Below are 17,846 nucleotides of genomic sequence, written 5' to 3' on the forward strand. Positions count from 1 at the left end.
TATAACTGATTCACTTGGCTGTACAGCAGAAACTAACACAATGTTGTAAATTAACTATACTCCAATAAAAATTAATTAAAAAAAATAAAGTTACCCTGTTTGTTGCATGTCATTTTTGAGCCAGATCTAGAATATTGAAGGTACAGATTTTTCCAATATTAAACTAACCTTACATTTTTTTTAAATAAACAAAACTTGTTTGTGATGGATTGTCCTTTTTATGTATTGATGGATTTAAAATTGTGGTTTATGTTCAGGATTTTTATATATTACGCTTATAAGAGAGACTAACCTTTAGTTTTCCATTCTTGTAACATGTTGTCAGGTTTTGGTGTTAAAGTTCTGCTGGTCTCATAAAATGAGTTGTTAAGTGTTCCATCTTTTTTCTTCTCTCTGGTAGAGCTTGTGAAATCTTGGTATTAACTCTCCTTTGAATGTTTGGTATAATTCACTAATGAAAGTATCAGAGCCTGGAATTTTATCTTGCTGTGTTTTAGTTCACTCGATAGTTTTCAGTTTTGCAAGAGAATCTCACTTCTGCAAGAGGAGTCAGATCCCATCCAGTGTAGTGGCCACAGTCCCACAGCCTTGCCAGCAATAAGCAGTGGACTTAGTTGAGCACAAGGAAAATGCTTCAAGCAGCTCTGCCAGCTTGAAGATGAGGTTCAGGTTCAGAGCAAGTGGTGAAGCAGACAGAAATTTAACAGGGTAATTCTGGAAATGAGACAGGCATAGAATAGCTGAGATAACCTCCTCATACACCCTTGGCTGACTGAGACACTACACATGGTTAGAGAAGATCCAAGAGACCTCGGAGAGCCCAGCAAAAAGTAAAAGATGAGGGAGACTTGAGCACAGGCTGAAACTTTGAATGCATTCCCCAATCCACACACATATGAGTCAGCAGAGGGTAGGAGCCTAACTGGCTCAAGATGTTTGAGTACAACCTCTGCCCAAAGCCTTGACTGAGCAGTAAGCTATGCAGTCACAGAGGAAATCACTAGCGAGCCAGTTTAAGCAAACATAACAAACTAACAAACAAAAATAAAACAGCAGAGACATCAGTGGCTGCACACCAGGGAGACAGATTCTGCAATTTAAATCTAGGCATGTTATTAAACAAAAAATCAAAAAATCCAACAACCCTCAAAAATATAAAATGGAACTCAGAGTAGCTACAATATATTATCTAAAATGTCCATTTTTTTAAATCAAAAACTACTAGATATGCAAAAAAACCCAGAAAAGTTCTACCCATATACAGAGGAAAAAGCAGGTAGAAGAAACTATGAGTGGGCCCAGCTTTTAGCTTTAGCAGGGAAACACTCCAAAGCAGCTATTATAAATATGTTCAAATAATTTTAGAAATGCTAACAATGAATCAACACAAAGCAAATCTCAATAAGGAAACAGTATAAAAAAGAAGCAAATGGAAATTCTAGATTTGAAAAGCATAATAACTCAAATGAAAAATTCACTAGATGGTCCCAGCAGCAGATTTGAGATGACAGAAGAAATAATCAGTGAATCTGAAGATAGACTAATAGAAATTATCCACTCCAAAGAACAGAGAAAAAAGAGGATTGAAGAAAAATAAACAGGGTCTTAGAAACCTTGGAGTCAAACATTGCAACTTAAATGTAATGGGAGTCCCAAGATGGGGAGAGAGAAAGGAGTAGAAAAAATATTCCAAGAAATAATGGCTGAAAACTTCCCAAATTTAATGAAAAACTTTAACTTACACATCCAAAAGCTCAATGAAACTTGAATAGGATAAACTAAAAGAAAACCACACCTAGACATATGAGGCAAATTTCTGAAAGCCAGGGACAAAGAGAAAAATCTTGAAAGCAGCAAGAGAAAATGACTCATCATATATAGGGGGAAAACAATTAACTAACTAACTTCTCACTAGAAATAATGAAGGCCAGAAAGACAGTGGGATGACTTATTAAAAGGGCTGGGGAAGACGTAGAGAACGGACTTGAGGACACGGGGAGGGGGAAGGGTAAGCTGGGACGAAGTGAGAGAGTGGCATGGACATATATACACTACCAAATGTAAAATAGAAAGCTAGTGGGAAGCAACCTTATAGCACAGGGAGGTCAGCTCAGTGCTTTGTGACCACCTAGAAGTGTGGGATAAGGAGGGTGGGAGGGAGATGCAAGATGGAGGAGATATGGGGATATATGTATATGTATAGCTGATTCACTTTGTTATAAAGCAGAAACTAACACGCCATTGTAAAGCAATTATACTCCAATAAAGATGTTAAAAAAAAAAGGGCTGGGGAAAAAATACCATCCTCTTAACCAAGAATTCTATATCCAGTAAAACCATTCTTTGAGAAAGAAATTGAGATAAAGATATTACCAGACAAGCAAAAACTGAGAGAAGATGTTACTAGCAGACTTATTATATTATACTGTTAGATCTACTACAGATTGTCAGGCTATATAAAGAAGCAAGATCCAACTATATACTGTTCACAAGACACACACTTCAGATTCACAGACACAAAGAAGTTAAAACTAAAAGATGGAAAATGATATACCATACAAATAGTAATCATAAGAGAGCTGGAGTGGCTTATTAATGTCAGACAAAATAGGCTTTAGGGCATAGAATATTCCTAGAGATAAATAGGGACATTTTGTAATGGAAAAGGATATGTATATCCTTTATATATATCTATATATATATGACCACTCATAAATTTATATGTACTTAACAGAAGAGCCCCAACATACATGTAGCAAAAAGTGATATAACTGAAAGGAAAAATAGATAATTCAACAATTTTAGTTAGAGATTTCAACACTTCGCTCTCCATATGTGGTGGCCAGGAGAAATGCCTCAAAGAACTCCACGCACAAGGAACAGAACTGACCAAGAGCCTCAGCTAATGTGCTGCATTTGCTCCCTGACTGTGCTTCCCATTGGCTACTGTCAGCCAATTGGAATACTCCATGTCACTGGAATACTAAGGCAGGTCCATTCCTAGGAGAGATGAGGCTCTTCTGATTGTTAACTTTAACTTGAGGACTCCCAACAGCTTGGCTGAACCTTTCTTAGTCTGCACAGTAGTCTAGCATGCTTCTGCCCAATCTTCCTTACCTCTCTCCTTCACTCAGGGCCAGGTCTGTATTGCAGTCTGAGGTCTCTTCCACGTTTTTCCAGCTCCCTCTTTCCTCTCACAGTCATTTCCCCTAATCTTCATGTGTTTAGTCCCATCTTGGCATCTGCTTTTTAGAGGACCCAGATTAGCACCACTGGTACCAAGAGTGGTCCAAGAAAATAGGTGGTCAGACAGAGATTTGGACTGGCTCACTTACTGCCCAGCAGAGGAAGAAGATGCTGTCCTGGTTGGGGGGTGGGACGTGGCACAAGATGGTGGCTCAGTTGCTAAAGGTTTCACTGGTGGTGGCCTGTGAAAATGTCCTGGTGGCGGAGAAAGCTGTGGCAGGAGCAATGTTTCAGGCCTCTCAAAAAATATGGGGGACCAATGCCTACAAAGACCGGAGCTGGCTGGCTGCTGCTAAGTTGTGACATGCTATTGTTAGCAAGCAGTTAATGGTTAAGTGTGAGAGTCAGAGAACCTCTGGTAGCTTACAAAGAGGTCCTGATCTTTTGCAGTGGAAGTGCAGGCACATTTGAACAGCAGGCTGAAGACCTAATTGTTAGAGGCTCAGAGATCAATAGTTGTTTACGCTGGTCAGCCAAGGCGGGACTGGTAGGAAAATGTCAGGGCCTTGGTGATAAAAACCTAGGATCCTAAAATATGGGTGGGGACATCTGGATGGGTGCCTTTGAGGATATTGCCTAGGCAACCACCATGCCCCTGGGTCCTCTGTGCTCGCAGAGGCGGCCCATGTTCCTTAAAAAGAGATTAACACTTCCATTGTGCTGGCAATAGGTGCTCTCCTCAGAAGCTGTCCTCACCCCCACCACCTCCCCTGGCCACCAGGATGAAAACTGGGGCTATGTCAGCCCTGAGTAAATTATACTCAAAATTCTACTTGTGGGCTTCCCCGGTGGCGCAGTGGTTGAGAATCTGCCTGCCAGTGCAGGGGACACGGGTTCGAGCCCTGATCTGGGAAGATCCCACATGCCGTGGAGCAACTAGGCCCGTGAGCCACAACTACTGAGCCTGCGCGTCTGGAGCCTGTGCCCTACAACAAGAGAGGCCGCGACAGTGAAAAGCCCGCGCACCGCGATGAAAAGTGGCCCCCGCTTGCCACAACTAGAGAAAGCCCTCGCATAGAAACGAAGACCCAACACAGCCAAATAAATAAATAAATAAATAAATAAATAAATAAAAATAGCATTCTCTCCACTAAAAAAAAAAAAATTCTACTTGTGTGTGTATGTGTGTGTGTTCCTGGGGAATCGGTTGCTTTTTTTAGTTTTCTCAGTCTCTGACTAAAAATATTTCTGAAACACTAGGTTCCATCACTCAAAGCCTTAGGCCTCTTTGCCACCAGAAACAGCTGTAATTTCATTATGAAGCAGATTTGAACTAATTTTCTCTCTTAATGATCTGGGGAGAGGTTGCTTCGAGATACCAAAGTAACTTTTCAGCAACATACCATTTGAACCCTGAGCAAAAACTAATCTGCTAAATCTGCGATCTCATTTAGCTTCCAACACCAATTAGCACCTCAGTCCATCACCCTGAGGACAGTCAAACCTGCCATCCTTGGCCACCAGTCTAAATACAAGCCAAGCCACCAGACCAAATGTAGCTACTGCTCTGAGGTTGATGCCATTAGCTGTACTGTCCTCTGCTTCTCCTGTTGACAATTACCAGGGCTGGGACTGGGGTGAGGCAAGGAAGGCGTCTAGAGAAAACACATAAAGAAGACTTCTTTTTAAGGCCCACCCTACGCTAGCACTTCCTCCATCCAAGAGTCAGAGCCTCCTTACATTTTGCACCCTAGAGGTCTCCCTTGTGTCACCCTAGTCCCCAGCACTGTACATCACCAACCACAATGCATCCATTATGATGTAATGGACAGAGCATCAGCCCCAGGGTGGAGGGGGAGGGGTAGAAGTAGAAGTAGATGAATTACAGAGAAAGTGACCTTGTAGCTAATTGAGGAAGGTGAAGGAAGTCATTGTAGAAAAGTGGGATGGGCAGGGTGGTAATCTGGTGATAGGAAAAGAAGCAAAGGGTCAGATGCAGGTCTGGGATAAGACCTGGGAACAAAATGAAGCTAAATGGCTTAGAACATGGAGAGTGAACAAAATAGTGATGATGGGAGCTGGCTGGGCAAGACAACTGAACTCCTTACTTTATTTAAAGTCTTATTTTCATAGAATCACACTAGAAAATCCTGTTATAAGGTAGGGAGAGAAAATCAGAAAATCCCTATAGAACTAAAATCTATATGTTAACGTTTTCAAAGTCTGGGAAGACTTCTGCGGGCATGTGGGATTTCTGAAGTTGGGCCAGCTAAAATTTAAGGGCCCTTGTATGACTATTATCTTTCTGAGGAAGGGGAAGAGCATATGTGCAAAAATCAATATATTGAATTTAACAAAATTAACGACTTGCATTTGGATACTGTTTTATAGGTTACAAAGTCCTCTGACCATTGTCTTTTTTGTTTTGTTTTGTTCTTTTGTTTTTTTTTTTTTGGCTGCATTGGGTCTTCATTTCTGTACGAGGGCTTTCTCCAGCTGTGGCAAGCGGGGGCCACTCTTCATCGCGGTGCGCGGGCCTCTCACCATCGCGGCCTCTCTTGTAGCGGAGCACAGGCTCCAGACGCGCAGGCTCAGTAATCGTGGCTCACGGGCCCAGTTGCTCCACGGCATGTGGGATCCTCCCAGACCAGGGGTCGAACCCGTGTCCCCTGCATTGGCAGGCAGATTCTCAACCACTGCGCCACCAGGGAAGCCCCTGACCATTGTCTTTTTAGTTCTCAGTCTTTTTTTCTGTGTCTTTGCCATTTCTGTTCCCAATTCTGAAAAATCTCTTCCCCCTCCTAGACTGCAGGTTGAGACCTATTTTTTGAAACTGCTTTGAGATATAATTTACATACCATACAATTCACCAACTTAATGATTCAATGGTTCTTAGGCAAAAGTTGTGCAGCCATCATGACAATTAATTTTAGAACATTTCCATTACCCTAAGAAAGAGATCCTGGACCCATTAGTCACCACTCCCTATTTATCCCCCAACTTCTCTAGCTGTAGGCAAGCTCTACTTGTAGTTACCTATTCTGGATATTATCTTTTCATTTTTAGTTTAAAGTGTCCTTGGGGATTAGGAGTCCTTACCTTTGGAATTCCTAATCTCTAAATGGTATGACTCTTGCAATAATCAGGGACCTGTGACAGAAATAGGAGGGAAAGAGAAATGATATTTAACAACCACTATATGTATACCGATATAGATTCATTATTTTCACAACCATCCTATGAGCCAGGTACCATTTAACAGTTGAAGAAACCCAGGATTATAGAAAGTAAGTAACTTGCCAAAGGTTACAAAGTTAGTAACAAAGCAAGGATGCAAAACTTTCTTTTCTGACTAGAGCTCACACTGTCTTTGTTCCACTAAATCAGTAGTTCTCAAACTTTGGTGGGCACTAGAGTCAAGTGGAGGGCTTATGAAAGACAAATTGCTTGGCTCCTTCCACAGAGTTTCAGGTTTACTACCTCTGGGGTGGGGCCCATGGATTTGCCTTCAGAGGCTGCAGATGCTGCTCTTTCTGAGACTGTGCTATATCCTGCTGCTTAACAGTATCCGAGAACGGGATTGATTAAGATCACAGAGCCAGATGTTGAAGTAGCTTTCATATCATCTGGTCATCTTTTCAGAACAGTACTTATGACCTGTCAAAGCAATTGCTGATTGATAAAAGGCAGGAGGTAGTTGGAAAGGCAAAACAGGGAACTAACATGCTGCAGAAGACATACTGAAGTGTGAGAACATTTTTTTCTGGTTGGGAAATGTGATAAGCAATTAGAGAGTTAGCTATGGTGTATGAAGCACCTAGAGGTAGCATTTGTCAGTTGGAGGCAAAATGTAAGGTTGCTTGTTTAGTTCAGAACTATAGCTGCTTTAAGGAGAGAAGGCAGGCAGACAGAGGACTGTCAACAGCAAGGTCTTTTCTCCTTCTTTGGCTACAGCTGTAGTTGCACACTCATGCTGACTTCATTCCCAAATGTTAACTAGGCCAGAGCTTGATCAGACTGAAATCTGAATTTGTATTAAAAAAATTCTCACAGATACTGAGAAAATGTGTTCCCTTGAATCTGTTCTAGCTCTGGATTTTATTGAAAATGTTTGATTTTTTTTCTTAGTGGGAGGGGAAGGAGGGCATCTGGAAATCACTTAATCCAGAATCTGCAGTGTAATTGCTAGAGAAGGCTCAAACATGATTTGAACATCCCTAGCTGTGGGATTTTGTGACCAGGCTCCCAAGAGAGGATGACACAGCACAGGGAATAGCACAGACAGCCTGCCTTGCTTTTCAGAGAGCAAAGATGCAAAAGTCCTTGTTCAGGTCACCAGTGCTGAGAATATTCTTAATAATTTAAATGGACGAGGGGAACTTCCTTATGTGTAGGTGAGCCTGCCCTAGAGACAGAATAGAGAAAAAACAGCAAAGTGAAAACACGGAGTGCAGAGTGCAGCTGGATTAGGCCTTTATATACATAGCTTTTGTTTTTTTTTCAGAGCACTATTTTTTTTTTTAAGTTATTTATTTATTTATTTTTGGCTGTGTTGGGTCTTCGTTGCTGCGCTCCGGCTTTCTCTAGTTGCGGCAAGGGGGGCCACTCTTCGCTTCGGTGTGCGAGCTTCTCATTGTGGTGTCTTCTCTTGTTGCAGAGCATGGGCTCTAGGCACGAGGGCTTCAGTAGCTGTGGTTCACGGGCTCTAGAGCGCAGGCTCTGTAGTTGTGGCGCACAGGCTTAGTTGCTCCGCGGCATGTGGGATCTTCCCCAACCAGGGTTCGAACCCGTGTCCCCTGCATTGGCAGGCAGATTCTTAACCACTGTGCCACCAAGGAAGTACCCAGAGCACTTTTATGTATATTAACTCATGTCAAATATTATTATTATTAAACAGGGTGCAGATAAGAGTAATGAGTTAGCTCAGTTAATGAGTTAGTTTAACTAGTTAATAGATGCACATACTAGGATTAGAGGTAGACAGTTACTTGGAATGCCAGGAAAACAAAACATTCAGAAATAACAGTAACCACATAAATGCAATCTGGGGAAAATCACATTTCCTTCCAAAGTGGTGGAAGTGAAGTTTACTTGTTGGTATTTTCTTACCTCTTTCATATTTGTTCATTCATTCATTCATCCATTCATTCAACAAACATGTATTGAGTGCTTCCTATTTCCAATTATTCTGCTCTGTGGGCCTTGGGAATGTAGAAATGAGATATGGTGTCCATTCATTCAACAAATATTTATGAAGGTCCTACTATGTCTCAGAAACTGTTTTAGGTGCTAGGGATACAGTAGTTAAAAACAGACAAACAGGGGCTTCCCTGGTGGCACAGTGGTTAAGAATCCACCTGTCAATGAAGGGGACATGGGTTCGAGCCCTGGTTGGGGAAGATCCCACATGCCGTGGAGCAACTAAGCCCGTGCGCCACAACCACAGAGCCTGTGCTCTAGAGCCCGTGAACCACAGCTACTGAAGCCCTCGTGCCTAGATCCCGTGCTCTGCAACAAGAGAAGACACCACAATGAGAAGCTCGCACACCGAAGCGAAGAGTGGCCCCCGCTTGCCGCAACTAGAGAAAGCCCGCGCGCAGCAACAAAGACCCAACACAGCCAAAAATAAATAAATAAAATAAATAAATTTAAAAAAAAAAGATTAAAAAAAATAGACAGACAAAGCAAGAAATGTATAAAGCAGTTTGGAGTAACAAAGGGAAACAAACTATAATAAAAATAATAAAAATGTGATAAAGGATGGGTAGACAACTAGTGTGATAAAACAAGTATAGTACAATGTTAACAGCAGAATCTAGGTAGTGGCTACATCAGTGTTTACTGTAAAATTTTTCAACTGTATGTCTGAAAATTTTTATGATAAAATATTGTAGAAAAAAGTTATAGGAATGATAAAAAAGGCAGAGAGTTGGGGAAAGTTCATGGAGGACATGGCATTGTTTTATCCTCTTCTTCTTCCTTTCAGCTACCTAATATTCCCTTAACTATGAGTCCATCAAGTTCCAAATTCCAATAGGCCATATCTTGGGCTGTGAAGAGCTCTGCAAAAGTCCTTGAAGATCTTATCTTTTTAGTGGAGAAAAACTTGGAGGAAGAGAAGCAAACACATGAATCAGCTAAAACTCACCCACCCCACAGGCATTTGATAAGGCATCCTTCTAGCTAACCTCTCCCAAATGCCTGCCTCTGGGTACCAGGTAGCTGCTCTCCCCAGCTTAGTTTCCTGTCTGAGCTTCTGTGGAGTTTGGTTTTGGATGGTTACCTGAAATATTTAAAAAGTGAAACGAACATTTGTTTTTTCTAATACTCAATTTTCTTTAGTAATTTTTTTTTCAAAATAATTCTGAATTTTAGGTAACTTACTAAGTTTTGAAAGAGGATGCTATAGACTTAACCTCTCCTTTAGACTGTAGGACCCCCATCAGCTCATTTATACCAGTCCCAGGTTCACAGGGGCAGCGGCTGTAAGTGACTAGTCTAGTCCTCCCTTTCTCCCCTGTGCCCCAAAGAAGGTTCCCTTTCCAGTTTCAGCCCTTTAGGGGCTTCTCCTCATAGATCATTTATATAGGGTCTTGTACCTGTGCAGGGTACTACGTTAAGTACTTTAAATATAATAGTTCATTTAATATAATAATCCTAGCATGTAACTGCCATTATTATTCCCACTTAACAGATGAGAACATTGAGCAAGGGAGATTAAGTAACTTGCTCAGGGAACTGCACGTCAATGCAGAAATCTGGCTCTAGAGGTGGCGCTGCTCTGAGTCATCAGCAGCTACTGCCTTTGTAACCAAGTGCCTAATTCTCCATCTCTGAAAAACCAGTTCACTTAAAGGTATTAATAAGTCAACGTGACATTAAGTATTATTTTAACGTTTCCACAGCCCTAACTCCACAGGAACCTCAGTGTTTGGGATTTCGAACTATGGTTAGAAAGGGCGTTGATGTTAGGAGGGAGGGTTTCCCTCAGATGAGCTCCTCAAATTACCTTTCTCTAGGAAGGACTCCAGAGAGTCGCCGTTTAAGGAGGATGGTGTTTGGGGGTTTCCAAGAGAGGAAATATTTAAAGCCAGCGGCTGACATATTATTTTGGCAAACGGGAGGGGAAAAAAAAAAATCTCATTTTCGGAACACAAGTTTTTAGTCTGGATAATGGGTAAATGACATTAACTCTTTGTTTCATCTTAACCTTCCAAGCTCGTTTTAATTTTGCTTCTTAAACCTGAGGCATCTCCTCCATTATTTGATCTGTCCTTTTAGCTTTTTATCCCTTTTGAAATAGGTGGGAGCATACCCAATTAAAACGCAGAAGGCTCCTTTCTTTTCCCTTGGGCCCGCCGCAGGTCATCGTCGCGGAAAGGGTTAAGCAGGCGGGTTGGGAGAAGGGTCGGGCTCACACCTTTCCCAGAGACCCCAGGCGGCGGCGGCGGCGGGGCCCGGGAGGGGCGGAGGCTGGGGCAGACGCCTCGCCGCCGCTGCCTCGGCGAATAGCAGTGCGCTGTCCGCTCGGATTGGAGCAGCAACATCACGCTGACCTCTGCCTGGGATGTAAACCGAGGCGGCCGCAGCCGGCAGAGGAAGGCTCTCGGCTCCTCCGGGAAGGCCAGCTCCAGCACCGGGATCCAAGCGGTGCGCAGGGAGCCGCGTCAGCCTCGACCTGGGCAGCGCCCAGCGGAGGCTGCAGGAAGCGGAGGGAGCCCGGCGCGGGCGGGGACCGTGCGTCCGTTCGCACAGGCAGCGGGAGGAGGGGCGGCGCAAGCCATGGCCGGGGACAGCGAGCAGACCCTACAGAACCACCAGCAGCCCAACGGCGGCGAGCCCTTCCTGATCGGCGTTAGCGGGGGCACGGCCAGCGGCAAGGTACGGCGGGGCCCCGGGGCCGCGCTCTCTTCTCCTCCCCACCTCTCCCCACCCCGGCCCCGGCCCGGCGGCGCCGCATGTGGCCGGCGGCCGCGGGCCATGTCAGTTCCTGCAGCCACCGCGTGGCCAGCGCGCCTCCGCTGCTGGCCGCGCTCCAGTGCAGTCTTCCCCGCGCAGACTCCGGGCGCCGCGGCAGGGGACGGGCGGCCGGGGACTCGGGCCATCTGAGGTTCCAGGGGTACTCCGGCCACCGATCACAGGGCTGGGACGCTCCCCGGCGGCGGTAATTCGTGGCCGGGGTCCTATGGGGGAGGGGCAGAGAAAACGGATGCTTATTGTTTTGCAAGTCCGTCGTGGGGGAGAGGGCTTTAAGCGGGGTCCTCTACGAACCCCCGGTACACCCGTCTTCCCTCGGCCTGGCGTTGATGTGCTCGCCCGGCGACGCAACCCCGGTGCCAGGGGCGGAGCGAGCCGGGTAGCCCGACCGGGAGGGCTGCGAGAACGTGCGAGGCGGCGTCCCGGGGAAGGGGAGCCCCACTTGGGCTGGACGCCGGGGCCGGGGATTGCAGGGGTTTCCGGGTAAAATCCTGAGAGCCTAATAGGCGAGGTGACATCAATGAAATGATCATAGTCGGGGCTTCTCTTTTTGGGGGGTTTTAAGAGGAAACGCGGTCGGCTTCAATGAGAAAGTTGTGCTGTCCCCATGCTCTTAGATGTCTGGGGCCGTACGCGTGTTGCATCCGCGGAACGGGGTCGTCCTCTGGCTGTCTGAATCCTCTAGGAGCCTGCTTTCTTTGTTTTTTCAGCAAGGCAAGGAGAGACTAGGGATATGCTTTCTTAGCTTTGCCCGCGGCTTTTTCTGCAGGTGGAGAAGGGTGGAGTCCTCTCAGATGTTTTTCTTTGCTCCTCTGCCTTTAAGATGTGGCTACTTGTTTTCCCTACTGTTTAACAAGTTCATTTGGTGCCCGGGCTCCTCAAGGGGAGCCTGCGAGAGATAGGTGCTGCGCGCTGGGTTTGGCGAGGTGGGATGATGCCTCCTAGGGTCAGGGAGAGCGGAGCAGGAAGGCTGGTTGGCGCCATGAAAAGTGAGCCACGAGGTTTTTGCTCCGGAGCAGACTCTGCCGTAGCCCCTCCTCCATTTTGGTTTTACATTTTTCCCTCCAGGTCTGGACTACTTTGGCGCAGGGGGCCCAGGCACGGCAGCTGGCGCTATGGAACTTCTTTATTGATTAGTTAATCTCGGCTGTAGCTCCCAGGGCTTGGGATATGCCTGCTTTGTGTCCCAGAAGTTTATGTTGAATTTGCCCCTGGTTGAATGCCTTTTTAAATTTTTACATGTTTTTTTTATTGGTACTATTACTAGTAAGTTAAAGCCAAACCAGGATGCCAGCTCTTTTAGGAAATGTACCTGTTATATTAGAATTTTCTCAGTCCCCCTCCGCACCCCACCCCCCCCCCGCCCTTTCCATAGTATATTCGTGTTATGTGGGGCCTTTTTTGTTGTTGATGGCCGTATTCCCAGCGCTCCTAGAATGATGCCTGGCACATAGTTGGACCCAAATATTAACCTGAGATCCAGCCCTCCTAGGGAGAAGGAGACCGAAACTGGCAGATGAGTGTAGCATTTAGGAACAAAATGACCTTGGTAATCATCTAAATAATTTAGTCACTACAGAGGTGGAAACTAAGATCCTAAAAGGTGAACTAACTCGCTTCTTATTCTTGTGTGTTCCTCAATCATCACCTTTTCTCAGTGGATAATCAGTATAAATGTGTTATTTGGTAACGTGTCAAGTAGGAGCTAGGAATGAGCCATTAAGGGATCTCTTAACTCTGCTGTCCCTATTTCTCATCAAGGAGGAAGACACTCCCAAGAAAGGGTCTATTTTCATGCAGTTTTTAAAGCATGTTGTATCTTTTGGGCATTAACAAATACTTTGTCATTGTAAGATTTTATAATTTTTTTGTTACTAAAAAAAGCCCAAAGGAGCATTGGACTTCAAAAATTCTTTACTGCAGTCAGTTTGCTGCAATTATGTCTTGATTCTTTAGTCCAGGCCTTAGTGCCTTTTCTCCAAGGAATTTGAAGTTTTTGTTTTTGTTTTTGTTTTAAAGGATGGTCAGCATTAACAAACTGGACCTCCTTTGGAAGCCTCAAGTCTGAACATTGTGGTACAGGAGGGCCTGGAAGCAAAGTCGATACTCTACCCCCTGCATATTTGCTCTGTGCCTGTTAAAGGAATTTGGGAGAAGGCAAAGGGCCCAAGGACATCAACAAAAAAGGACAGTTTTAGAGCTAGAAGGAACCTCAGAGGCCCTGGAGTCCAACACTTCATCTCATCACTTACGGATGAGAAAAATAATGAATTCAGATCATATATTCGTCCCAGCTATTGGCCTTGTTTAAGAAGAATTGACTAAGGCATGCCCGGAGAACACAAGTTTACACCTTCAACCTGGAAAGGGGCTACTTGGAAATGGCTACAGAATGGTTTCAGAGGTACTTGACCCAAAAGGAAATGGAAATGCAGATTGCTTTGTACTCAGTGGCCCGGCAATATAGATCTTGATTGCTTTTTCCCCTCCTTTATAAGAGAAAACAACTCCCTGTTCAGCTTTTCTTGAGAGCTCTAATTTGTCTCAATGTTGTTGCTGCCCTGAGTTAACAAGTATTTTATCTTAGCCTAAGTTATTTTGGTTGTAGAAGGCAAAAATAGCGATTGTGGTCCATATATTACATTTTTTTGTTTGTTTTGGCCATGCCACGCAGCATGTGGGATCTTAGTTCCCCCACCAGGGATCGAACGCACACCCCCTGCATTGGAAGCGTAGAGTCTTAACCACTGGACCGCCAGGGAAGTCCCATACATCACATTTTTAAAGTTTGTTTTATACATGAAGATTAATTAGAGCTCTAGAGTAAGCTTTGCTAGGCTGACATGGCAAATCATTGTTAAAAACTCATCTTAAAATTGTGGTGGGTTGAGAAAGTAATTCTGATCTATGTTAAAAATCACATTCTCATATTTCCTCCTAAAGGACAGGTCTAGAGAGAGCAAGAAGTAACACTGGATGGGGAAGAAAAACAGTTTAAACTTCTTTACCTGAATATATATATATATCCATGACTTTAGGTGCCATTCCCTCTCCTCTTTATTTTTGCTGTTTACTGCCCTGTGACTTCTTGGCCAATTGAAATAGCTTCTCGGTCTGCACTGCTGTCAGAGTGGTCTTCCTTAGTGTAGCTCTGACTGTGTCACTCTCCTTTTTGGAAACCTTGGATGCTTCTCCATTGCCCAGGCTGTAGGTCAGCTGTTTCAGCACAGTGCACATGCCCCTGGCCCCCAAATGTGGTCCCAGACTATTTATTTATTTATTTAAAAATTTTTTTTAAATATATTTATTTATTTACCTATGGCTGTGTTGGGTCTTCCTTGCTGTGCGTGCGGGCTTTCTCTAGTTGCGGCAAGCGGAGGCTACTCTTCGTTGCAGTGTATGGGCTTCTCATTGGGGTGGCTTCTCTTGTTGCAGAGCACAGGCTATAGGCGCGCAGGCTTCAGTAGTTGTGGCTCGCGGGCTGATAGAGCACAGGCTCAGTAGTTGTGGCGCATGGGTTTAGTTGCTCTGCAGCATGTGGGATCTTCCCGGACCAGGGCTCAAATCCCGTGTCCCCTGCATTGGCAGGCAGATTTCTAACCACTGCGCCACCAGGGAAGTCCCACCAGACTATTTATTTGTCCACTCTTGTCCCCCTTCCCCACACCCAAATGCACACACATACATCTGTGGAACTGCTTTCATTTATACTTTTGCTCCTGGTCTTCTCTCTGGAATGGCCTCTAATCCTTTCAAGGTTTCAGTTTTGTTAATACTTCCCACAGGGAACTTTGTTATCCATTTTCTTAATCAGAATTATTTTTTGTCTCTAATGCTTCCATAGTTTCACCACATTTTGCCTAGTGCTGGGGTTATTTGTTGACTGCTTCCCCCACTATAGTAAAAGTTCTATAAGAGCATCTCATTTATTTCTGCCTTAATGCCCATTACGGTGTTTGATACAGCATTTGTTGAACTGAGTTAGGTAGACCATCATTTGTAATTATCCTTTTATTCTTTTAATTCATAAGACTATTTGAATTAGGCTTTGAAGCCACAGTTGAAACCATATTTAACTGTGCTATTCGTGTTGCAGTGACTAGGCAGTAAAAAAAAACCCTGAACCCTAGTACTGTGCATTGGTATTGCTTATTCAGAGCCTAGCATTTAATTAGTATGTACTAAATGAATATTTGTTGAATGTCATTGTGCAGAATACTGTATTAAGAGGAAGTCAGGTTATAAGGAAATATGAGAGAAAGTCTTTGTCAGTATTTTATAGTTACAAGCTGCTTAAACAGCTCAATCAAGCCAATTTATCATTAAAGCATTTCCTTATCTCTTCCTTTTGAAGTGGGACAGGTGTCTTCCCCATTGATGGATAACACTGGAAGGTGTTAGGAGAATTTTTGACTTGCCTGAGGTCATGTGTAGCTAGTAAGTGATAGAACTTGAATTGGAATCCAGGTTTTTCCTTTACTAAATCTATGCCTGTTTTGAACTTTCTCCACAAGCAGGGACCAGCCTTCAGACGTATTTTGAGGGAGGTCAGTCTGACAGTGTATGAATAATATAGACCAAGAGAGGACATTGCAGTCCCCTCAGAGGTGGGGGCTGTCACCTCAGCTCGGCCCGACCATGAGTCAGCATCTGCTTTTGGAGCGCTCTGGAATGCTCCCTGGACCTCTGGCTCCTCGGCTCCCATTGCCGGGTTCCTGGAACCTCGGCAGCCATCCCCATCCAGCCAGATCACTCATTCTGCACCCTCCCTCCATCAGGTGCTCCCAGAACCATGGGACTGCTTTGGTTCTTTTGCTGTTTTCTCAGAGCTGGCATTGTCTGCTTTGTACCGCCTCAAGCTGCTGCCTGGGAGGTCTGACGTGATCTGGCCCTGCTGACCTCCTGCCACTCTCCCCTTTGCTCTCGATTCCAGCCACATCCCCAGCTTGGCCCATCATGCTTCCTCCCTGCCCAGGGCTCTTCACACTTGCTGTTTGCTCTGCCTGAAATTCCCTCTTGTTCATTGTGCCAGTGCCTAGCACATGCCTGCTAGAATGAAGCCCAAGCAGCAGGTCTTGCTGCTGCTGCCTTTCCTCAGTTGCTGCCTCATTTCTTGTTGGAAAGTCTTTGAAGTGTGTTTCTGATGCACACTGTCTGTGCTCACCTAACTCCAGCTCACTGTACCTATAGCATTTGCTTAGGTCTTCTGCCTGATATTATTTATTTTTTATTTTTTTTAAACATTCCCACCAACAGTGTAGGAGGGTTCCCTTTTCTCCAGCATTTGTTGTTTGTAGACTTTTTGATGATGGCCATTCTGACCAATGTGAGGTGTGATACCTCATTGTAGTTTTGATGTACATTTCTCTAATAATTAGTGATGTTGAGCATCTTTTCACGTGCCTGTTGGCTATCTGTATGTCTTCTTTGGAGAAATGTCTATTTAGGTTTTCTGCCCATTTTTTGATTTTTTTTTTATATTGAGCTATATGAGCTGTTTATATAATTTTAGAAATTAATCCCTTGTCAGTTGCATCATTTGCAAATATTTTCTCCCATTCTGTAGGTTGTCTTTTCTTTTTTTTTTTTTAATTATCTTTTGAGTTATGTTGCTTTATATATATATATTTATTTATTTATTTTAAGATTTAATTTTATTTATTTTTGGCTGCGTTGGGTCTTCATTTCTGTGCGCAGGCTTTCTCTAGGTGTGGTGAGCGGGGGCTACTCTTGGTTGCGGTGCGCAGGCTTCTTATTGCGGTGGCTTCTCTTGTTGCGGAGCACAGGCTCTAGGCACGCAGGCTTCAGTAGTTGCGGCATGCGGGCTTCAGTAGTTGTGGCTCGCGGGCTTTAGGGTGCAGTCTCAGCAGTTGTGGTGCACGGGCTTTAGGGTGCAGGCTCAGCAGTTGTGGCGCACGGGCTTAGTTGCTCCGCGGCATGTGGGATCTTCCTGGACCAGGGCTCGAACCCCTGTCCCCTGCATTGGCAGGGGGATTCTTATCCACTGCACCACCAGGGAAGTACTGTAGGTTGTCTTTTCGTTGATATTATTTCTTTGTTGAGTCTTGCTCTCATGAGGTCCTGTGATGGAGACAGGTTGTGTTTGGGAATTTCATGGCTGAAGACCTGACCTTTTTTGCTAGTGGGATCTGAGATGGTGCTGTTGGAATTGCTTAAGATCTCTAAGGTCTTTTAGACATGTGTCTCAATTTTTTAAATCAATAAAAACACTTGAGAGTATATTCTGTGTGTGTGTGTGTGTGTGTGTGTGTGTGTGTGTTATGTGCTTTCTTGTCCATTAAACTTTTTATCATTAAACCAATTTATCATTAAAGCATTTGATCATCTTGTTATTGTAATGTATCATGTATCTGAATATGCAAATTATGTAAGTATAATCAATATAATTAAAAACAAAAATAGGGATTATGAAAGGATAAGAAAAATGAGATAAACACTTAAAAACTGTGGTTTCTTTAGCAGTATAAAGACTTTTGGTTCTTACTGAATGTTTTATTTTTAAAAATCTTATTTCAAATGTGGTGATTCATGAATCTTGGATGATCTTGGTGATATTACTCTTAGTGATAATATAAGGCTGAAAGTTTGGTTCTAAGTTAAGTATCATGAATCTTGATTTCATGACTGTATTTAAAAAAGTTATTCCCCAAAATGATCCAAGT

General features: G+C 43.9%; 1 protein-coding gene across 4 annotated transcripts in view; it reads left to right on the forward strand.

The window, feature by feature from the left end:
* Positions 1 to 10,664: 10,664 nt before the first annotated feature.
* The window catches only part of UCK2 (uridine-cytidine kinase 2), an 85,848-nt gene continuing 78,666 nt past the window's right edge, over positions 10,665 to 17,846 (forward strand). Inside the window, exons 1-2 of one of the 4 annotated variants that reach the window (XM_068541186.1) lie at positions 10,978 to 11,067; positions 13,183 to 13,567. In XM_068541186.1, the coding sequence (XP_068397287.1) occupies positions 13,556 to 13,567 (12 nt within the window). In that variant the 5' untranslated portion in view covers positions 10,978 to 11,067; positions 13,183 to 13,555. Of the gene's footprint in view, positions 11,068 to 11,328; positions 11,351 to 13,182; positions 13,568 to 17,846 lie in introns of those variants that run through there. The other 3 variants (XM_068541187.1, XM_068541188.1, XM_068541184.1) reach the window with 3 other exon arrangements.

The sequence above is a fragment of the Eschrichtius robustus genome, chromosome 3 (genome assembly GCF_028021215.1).
Source record: "Eschrichtius robustus isolate mEscRob2 chromosome 3, mEscRob2.pri, whole genome shotgun sequence".
Classification (NCBI taxonomy): Eukaryota; Metazoa; Chordata; class Mammalia; order Artiodactyla; family Eschrichtiidae; genus Eschrichtius; species Eschrichtius robustus.